The following is a 9,550-nucleotide window of genomic DNA, read 5'->3' as shown; positions in this document are numbered from 1 at the left end:
TCTCTCTCTCTCTCTCTCTCTCTCTCTCTGTGTGTGTGTGTGTGTGTGTGTGTGTGTGTGTGTATGTGTGTGTGTGTGTGTGTGTGTGTCTTGCTATGGTCAAATTAAAAAAAAATAGCAATAATAAATAAAATAAAGGAAATTATTCTTTAAAAAAAGGAAGAAAATTATCCTAATGAATATATAAGGAAAAAACTCTTGGTACAAGTTCATTTAGATAAATTAATGTGGAAATTAAGATTATTTTAATATCCTAGGTTATAAAACTTTAGGAATTACTGTTGTATTATTTTTATAAGGAGAGATGGTATTACACTTCATTTAAAAAATAGCAACATGTGAAAACCCAAGTATTGAGTATGTTTAAACATTCCATCATGCTGTTTTCATATAAGCCAAGTGAGTTTGCTAATATTAATAAGTCAATTTTACATTTAAAGAAAATGAGATGTAATAGGATATAAATTGAGTATGGCCAAGAGCTCATAAGTAACAGCCAGACATAGGGTTCTAAATTCTTAATCCATATGCTGTTTATTTGCATGTGACCCATTATTTTACCTACCTTTCCATAAACTTACTGATTTTGGTGGTTAAACATAATTTTCAACTTGAATTTTTTTAACCAAAGTAAGTATAATCTACATTTACACATACACATAAATGCAAGTAACTAAGTGAAAGTGATATCTAAATCTGGATGAAGATTTTAAACTTACATTACCTACTCTGTATGGAATATTACAGTAGTGTCCATGCCATGTATAGCATATAGATGCAAATACCATTTTTAGCATTTAGTGACCTTAAAATATAGCTCCAGCAGTAAAGTGGAAAAGCTGTAGCATTGACATTCTTTAAAACCCCATCAGGAAACATGACTTCCAATGGCACATTTTCAGGAATATTGGATGGTTGTAATTCATTGTTTCCTGAGTTCTTACCAGATACTGTGCAATCCTACCACTTTGGCTTTTAGTAAAGAGTGTACATTTAGTTCTCCATTATAAATAAATGGGGAAATGTATCACTATAAACAAAGAACATGATAAAACATTATAATCATTCTTTATTACAGGTTCTTAGAACAACTGACTTAAGTATGTGGACAATGTTTTTTTCTTACCTGGCTGCCTTTACGGTAGGACTTAGCCTGGTGGTCCAATCAATAGCAAACTCGGGACCAGCAGTTAGCGTAATGGCTATGTTGCTGGACTCCCACGTAGTCGACCGCAGTTCGAGTCCCGGACGCAGCGACTTAAACTCACGCTGGGCGCGTGTGCATGCGTGCCCAAGATCCCAAAAGGAGAATGGAGGAGAAGAGATTGCGGCGTGACCATCCCCCCTGGGGGGTGATTTCTCACTTTCTATCTCTCTGTCTCTCTCTGTCTTTCTGGTGAGCGCAAGTGCCCTATAGCAAAAAAAAAAAATAGCAAACTTACCAAAATTCTGGAAGCTGCATGAACAATAGCAGGTTTAGATCCCCAGCTTGGTCTGAACATACATAGCATATGTGTGTGTGTGCAAGATCCTGACAAGCTGGAGGGCTGAGTGAAGGAGATTCGAATGTGACAAGACACTATCAGGGGTGCTTCTCCTTTTTTCTCTCTTCCTGTGCATGCACTCTCTTTCATGAATAAACTACATTAAAAAAATAAATAAATAAACTGGAACTCAGCACTTTGTTATATTCCTAAAACTATAACCCAATTCTGCAATGCAGTTGTGCAGATTTAAAAAAAAAATAATGAAATGCATTTAGACTTCTCAATACTAAGCAAACTTAAATGTATTACTAGATGTCTCATCTACAAGTACAATTCCTCTCTTACTACTTCATTGTCAGTTTCCCGATCCTTTCTCCCTTTGGTTCCCAGACCTCATGTCATACATCCTCTCAAATGCCTTCTATAAAAAGATATATTTCTTCTATAAGAAAAAGAAAGCGAGAAGAAAGAAAGAGAGGCACCACCAATAGAGTCTTCCCACGACAATCCACCCCCAGCCTCAGCTAACCAGAATCATGAGCGTGCATACTTACCTGGCATGTGTAGGCAGACCTTTGGAGGCATACCTAGGACCTACCCCCAACACCTGGCCTCTGAATCATGGAGCTTGTGTTACCACTGTGCCACAGGAACTGGCCTCAAATCCCTAATTTTGTCTTGGACCATTTAGTTATGCCTTCACTTTATACTCCATTGAACCATGCACATAGTAAGCAGTTAGATGAAACCATCACCTTTGGAAAGCAGCTGAGTCACCATTTATTACTACATAAACTCATCACATAGGCTAACACTCCTCATGGTACATGAATGAGCACAGTACTCTTATGAAAGCTTGTTCCAGAGGGGCCAGCCACGTGTTATGGTAGTTAAAGTGACTGGATCCCACATGACTGACTTCACTGTTCAAGTCCTGGACCTGGCGCCTTGAAAAACATGCTGAGTGTGTGTATGTGTGCATGCATGCCCAAAATCTCAAGAGGAGAATGGAGGATCAAGGGAGGAGGAAAGGATCATGGCATATACCTTGTGTATGTGTGGAGGTGACTTCTCACCTTCCCTCTCTCTCTGTCTGCCTCCAGTGAGTTCAGTCACCTAGAACAATACAAACACACACACAAAACCTAGATATGAGAGGGAAGAATATGTCTGCACCTGAAAATAATACCATGGGACCAGCAGTTAGCATAATGGCTATGTCTCTGGACTCCCACGTAGTCGACCGTGGTTCGTGTCGTGTGCGTGTGCATGTGTGCCCAAGATCCCAAGAGGAGAATGGAGGAGAAGGCATTGCGGCATGGCCATCCCCCCTGGGGGGTGATTTCCTGCTTTCTGTCTCTCTGCCTCTCTCTGTCTGTCTGGCGAGCGCACGCGCCCTAAAGCAAAAACCTCTCAAAAAAAAAATACCATGTCCAAATTAATATTCATTCATTTTGATATGAAAGTGGACTTTGAATACCTGTTTTGTGCAAAGTACTAAGTTAAGACCATAGTGATGTAAACAAAAGTAAAAAAAGAAAGTCTCTTTTCTCAAGAAGCTTATAATTGTACATTAGAGAAAATATGCAAATAATTAGAGATATTTGGAATGAAATTAGGACAACCAAAATCTATTGACACACTAAGTAGGGGGATCCACCAGTTATGATTGGCTGTCACTCAAGAAATGATACATGAATTTATTTTGGAAGAAATATAAAATATTGATAGATAGAAATCGGAGTACCCAGGGAAAAGAAAAAGTATTCAAGGATAAAGTAATGACATAGAAAAGATACAGAAGTAAGAATATTTTTCCATATACATGAAACAAAAAGACATCTATGTGTCTGGCATCTAGGATGACTCAAGAAATGAACTTAAACACATGACTAAGATAACATGGCATGAAAAGATCATAGAGGTCCTTGAACCATAAAAAATAATAATACTGATTGGGGAAAACATAGAAAAGATATTGAATGATGAAGTGGGAGATTAATGTCTCTGTACTGACTGACATGCATGGCATTCCCTTTTGAAAAAGCAATGTAATACACTGTAAAGTTATATGTAATCCAATGTATTATAAAGAAAATTATGATGATAATAAAAAAATAACAATTTTGAAACTCACCATATAAAGGATGTGAGCTATCGGTTTTTACTTAGAAGGGAAGTGACGTCAGGCCGGGTAGAGTCTCTTCACAGTCTAAATGATGTATAGCTATTTAATGTATGAATAATAATAAAATATATATTTAAAAAGTAAAAAAGAAATTTAAACATGCATTTAAAAATACCTATTAATACCGATTTAATGGCCACAGTAAACTATACAGTCCCAGCAAGCTGCTCCTTTATAGTATGTTCACTTTACTCACTGAGGTTTATGTCTAAAGTCAGACATGCATTCATAGATATATATCTCTCTATATATCTACATAGATATATAGAGAGATATGTAACTGCTGTGTTTGCTATTGAAAGTATTTAAATTAATTATGATCTTTAGTGGAATCAATAAAATGTGGAAAAAGGCAAAAAAAAAAGGAAAAGGGAAGTGACATGATACCCTTTTGTCCCATTTTTGTTTTAATTCACACCTGCCATTTCATTTGTTGGTACCCTCTCACAACCCTTCCAACTTTAACGTGGTTAAGTCTATAAATTAGCTTGATTCACCATGTCTGGAATGTCTTTCATCTCTTCTGTTAAGTTTTTCAGGGTCTCCTTTTGCTTTGGTAAGTTATGCATTCCTCCCAGCTTCCTTCCTTGTGCTCAGACTAAATGTCTTTTTATGACTTCTGCATAATGATCATCTCTTTTCTTACCTATCTCCCTCACTTGACTTGAACTCATTGAAATTTAGAAACCATTAGTTGACTGAACGATCAGAAATGTATCTTGGTAAGAAATTTGTCTCACTAAAGAAGGCATGCTAACTAGACAATAGAATAAAAGAGTAATAGCTAGATGATCGCTGTGATGGGGGATCATGACTAGATAAAATAAGTAAGGGAACAAGAAATGACAAGGAAACATCCAAGAGGATTAGATGGAACAGAGGCATGAGGACTGGTTTTCAGCTTACCTTTAATAACCTGGAAAAAGATTGTACATTGTCAGGACCAGCAGTAGGTGTAATGGCTACGTCACTGGACTCCCACGTAGTCGACCGTGGTTTGAGTCCCAGACCTGGTGGCTTAAACTCACTCTGGGTGCGTGTGTGCCTGCGTGCCCAAGATCCCAAGAGGAGAATGGAAGAGAAGGGATTGCGGCATGGCCATTGTCACTGGGAGGGAAGGGGTGAGGGGGGGAAGGGGAGATTATTGTCTTTCTGGTGAGTGCACACACCCTTTAGCAAAAAGAAAAAAAAAAGCAGATTGAAAGATTGTACATTATCCTATATGGAGATGTTTTATTGAACAAAAATACAAGCTTTCTTTTTAATGTATTTGGTATGTCTATTTATTGGGCATCCGTTTTGTTTTTTATAGATATCTAGAAACCATAACCATTCACCTTTAAAACAGAAATTTGGACTACTATATTAACCAAAAAAAAAAAAAAAAAAAAAAATGAAAGTTATCCTCAAGCACATTTGATCTGTTGTACTGTAAGAGTCTGTAACAGTGAGGGGAAAAAAATCATTTAATCCTGATTCTTAGAAACAAGTAGTGTCTAATATTTCTCACTAATCTTATGATCTGGTTGTTCAAAAATTCAAGTTCTGTTTGAATCTTACTTAGCTCATTCCCAATTAATGCTATAATTTCTCTCTTGCTTCTCTACAGTACGCTGTCTGGCTAGTCCTCTGGGTTACGTGGAACGTGTTTGTTATCTGCTTCTACTTGGAGGCTGGGGACCTCTCAAAGGTAATTTACTATCTGATTTGCCTGAGTCATCAGTAGTGTGTTAACAAGTCTCATTCTATGAAAGGTGGAATCCCACCCTGTGGTTGCCACTGACATGTACTTTGCATGATGGTAAATTTAAGATACCTTGATTTATATCTTTGCAGTTCTGTCATCAAAATATGCTTGGTGTCTCACAAGAATGTGCTTTTATTTTCTTTTAAGAAACAAAATTCAAATATTATTCTAGTGACTGTGCTACCAATACACAGCAGTACATTTTTCTTAGAGGTAAAAATCTTGAAGATTTTTAAAATCACTTAGTTTGCTTATTATCTGCTAAATATTTCCTGATTAGATTCAAGGGGCAATGTAATAACTCAAACAACTAATGGTTTTTAGGTGAATAAAATGAGTATATCAAGATATAATTTATCACAGAGATGAATAAACACTTTTTTTCTAAAATAATCTAGGAAAGACTGAAAGACTTAAGATACTTGCTTTTTCATTTAGATTCCTTTGTTCTCGGTGTGTGTTGTTATTACATTTTTAATAGAAATACCTTTACTATTGAAATACTATAGCTTTTAGATCTCTAAAAAACCTGCATCCTTCTTCATTTGGAATCAATTAAGAGCAGATAAGTCAAATGAGTTAATCCATTAAAGTAGTAGTAAATCTTGACTCTTGAGAGTTTCAAATTTGTATTTCTTCATAGTAACTTTAAAAGTCAAATTATAAAAGTTCTTTTGTTTACTCCATGTTTTATCAGAAGGTCTTTGAAAAGATTTTGATACATTTTTTCTAAGTCCAGCATTGATCAGATGTTCTAAAAGGTTAAAAGAGCTTTGCAAAGAAATCCCCAGCAACTACCTTTGCAAGGCTATATGATTTGAAGAGAACGTGAAGGATAGGATGCTAATATGCATTTACAATCTAACATACAAGAGTTTCACAAGGTACTTTGATTATTTTGGGTGATGTTCATTTATTGTTTAACTATGATATGTTGCTTTATATCAAATAGAGGTAATCTTTTTGTTGTTGTTCATGACAAAAGATGAAGGATAAAATAATAGGGTGAGCCAGCCTGTAGCTCAGTGATGAACAAGGTTGTGTTCCACATGGTCAGTCATAGTTCTAATCCCAGAACTGGTTGTCATGTGTGTGTGCGTGCCTAAAATCCTGCCAGGAAGGAAAAATAGAGAAAAAAGGATTGTGGCATAACCATACTCCAATGGGAGATATTTTCTCTTTCTCTCTCTGGTGAGCACACAGGCCTTAAGGTACTGGATTACCACATGGCTGACTATGGTTTGAATCTGGATGTGGCAATTTGAAAACCATACCTAGCACGTGTTCATTCATGCCTGAAATCCCCATAGGAGAAGGAAGAAGGGATTACAACATGGCCATACCCTCTGGAGGGTGTTTCTCATTTTCTCTCGCTCTCTGTCTCTTTCTCTCTCCAGTGAGTTCAAATGTCCTATGGCAAAAAATAAGTATATTAAATAAGCTAAAAGAGAAGATAACCTTATGGCATAGGAGGGAACCAAAGCTTCTACAGTGTGTGATTTTCTGATCAGGTTTTGTGCAAGTCCTCTTTGTGGCCTGAAAAATCTGCCTTGATGATGGTATTTTTGTGATTCTTGCAAGGCATCACTTCCACAGACTTGGTAGTAGACAGTCCTTTTAGCAAGGAACCGTGACCAATGGAAAGAAATTGTTCAGGTGGCTTTAGGAGGAACACAGACAGGATTGCTGCTTAAATCTCACATTTGCCTGTGTGTGAGAAAAGCAGACATGCCTTGCAAAGGACTTGAATTTCTTACCCAATTTATACATCTCTGTTGCTCCATAATCCACTTTCTTCAAAGAAATCCTGCACTAGAATGACTTCTAATGATATTTTCAATTTTAAATAATCACCTTAAACATTGTTAGGCAGGTATTCAGGCTGCTTAAAATGATCCAGCAGATCAGAGTTTGTTTAATATAAAAGGGGAGAGAGAGAGAGAGAGAGTTTCAAAGCAGGCTGTCTGCACAGATGTTCTGTAATTGTGCTCATTGCTCCATGTGATGACTGCGGACACAGAATAAAGTGTGTGATCTTATGACCTCTGACCTGGGCTTGAAACAGCAGTGAGGTCACATCCTAAAACATTATAGTTCGGGAGAATTGCAAGCCAAAGGTCAAAGAATTCTTCTAGTGCACATAGGGCACTGTCCCTCGGCAGTGAAGCAGTTAATATTTCTGTTTCTTTTCATCTTATAAACCAAGGCTAGGCTCAGCAGAGCACATAAAAATTTAATAATTTCCTTTTAACAAATAATCTAAAGGAAAACCATAAAGGGCAATGTTATATAGTTATCTGTGTTGCATTTCTCCTCCCTTTCCTGCTTAAAGGGTTTAAGAAAGGTGTATTTATACCATTTAATTCTTTATTTGTTGCAACTGCCTCACATTCTTTGAGTAACACAGTATCAGAAGGAAGTAATTGTGATCGAAAAAGACCCAGGTAGATGAAAACTGCAGAATGGGACTCTGGAGACTGCAGATAATACTTAGATTATTGAATATAACCCATTGTTTTTCTCAACCCACCAAAAATATAAAATGGTTTGATAATGTCTACCATATGAATAGATAAGTTAGAAATAGGAAGAAATACAGGAAATAGAATTAGGGGAAAATTCTGTGGTTTCTATGTAGGTGAAAGGAGGGTACTTGTTTCATAAAATAGTCTGTAAATAGATGATTATTATATAATGAATGTTGACAAGAAGTAATAAAGTCAGTGGAATATATTAAGGCAAACTTCAGTTACCATTTTAGAACTTAGATATTTGATCTTCAGTTTTCTTTGTACACATAGTTGTACTGTTAATATTCATGGAAAATTGTGTGAAAATTCAACCTTGTTATTAAATTTTTAATAATATATTTTAATTATTATCCCTATAAGATTTAAGAAAAATAAAGCTATCATACAGACAAAATACTTCTTAAAAACATTATCAGTTAAATTAACAAAATAATGGAATTATAATACAGTACATAATATGAAAGCAAGAAATAAGCATACACATTTCATAATAATAATTTCTGCATCATTTTATTAATGGGTTAGAGACTAGAGTTGAAACTCAATATCTTAAAGTATCCTATAGTGCATTACATCCTGGGTTATTTTAATAGATTTCTCGTTAAGGAAACCAAGATGAAATTAGTCTGTAGCCTAAAGTATTTGCTAACTTGCTGGCAATTGTCTTTAATCATTAAGTGTGACTTGTACTATTGGATTAATAGTTTTGAGAATCCCTCATGAATATAGTCTTATTATTTTGTTAAATCACTTTTGGTAGTTGTGATTCTCTTGATCATATATCAAACAGATAAAACTGGGAACCAATACCAGTTATCAGCTGAGTTGAGTTATTTTGAAAAATGAGAGAAATGCTATTTGTTCTGCAGTAATTTTTAACTTCAAAGTGCATAGAATTAGAAGGAGAAAACACATATAATATGGTAATCATCTATTCAGTTTGTCACCTGAGAAAAATGAGAAAAATGTTATAGTAATACCTGGGTTGACCTCTGGTTATCTGCGGAAATCTATATTTTATTGTATGTGATAAAATTGTAAATTACTTAGGCTGGAAATATATTCTTATGTGCTTTTTCATATCACTGGTGTAAGATCTTATTTTCTAATTTTTGTAAAACACAGAGTTCCATCATCAAATGATGTACCTATCTTTAGAAATAAAGCATAAAATAAAGCAATAAATACTCACAAATAAGGCAATACATTTATAGAGAATGTAGGAAAAACCAAGGGGTTATTTTTACACTTAAAACAACTCAGTTTGAGGAGCCAGCAAGTGGCACAGTGGTTAAGGTGCTGGACTCTCACATGGTTGACTGAAGTTTGAGCCTTGGTCCCAGCAGCTTGAAACTCCCACTGGGCAAGTGTGTATGCATGCCCAAAATCCCGAGAGGAGAATAGAGAAGGGATTGTGGTGTAGCTATTCCTCTAGGAGGTGATTTCTCAGAGTCTCTGCCTCTCTCCGTGAGCACAAATACCCTACAGGAAAATTTTTCTCTACAAACAAACAAAAAAAAACTTAGTTCATTTTTATTTAACCCCTTAAGAGTAGGGATGCAGGCGTATATATATATATATATATATATATATATAT

The 9,550-nt window shown here is 35.7% G+C and overlaps 1 protein-coding gene across 1 annotated transcript in view; it reads left to right on the top strand.

The window, feature by feature from the left end:
- Positions 1-9,550, top strand: part of NKAIN2 (sodium/potassium transporting ATPase interacting 2) — a 625,412-nt gene that overhangs the window by 83,885 nt on the left and 531,977 nt on the right. The window contains exon 3 of the mRNA XM_006143804.2: positions 5,285-5,365. Coding sequence (XP_006143866.1) covers positions 5,285-5,365 — 81 coding nt within the window. The remainder of the gene's footprint in view (positions 1-5,284; positions 5,366-9,550) is intronic.

Source organism: Tupaia chinensis, unplaced genomic scaffold (genome assembly GCF_000334495.1).
Source record: "Tupaia chinensis unplaced genomic scaffold, TupChi_1.0 Scaffold000106_1, whole genome shotgun sequence".
Lineage (NCBI taxonomy): Eukaryota > Metazoa > Chordata > Mammalia > Scandentia > Tupaiidae > Tupaia > Tupaia belangeri.
The sequence above is the reverse complement of the archived record's forward strand: the minus strand, read 5'-3'. Positions and strand labels throughout refer to the sequence as shown.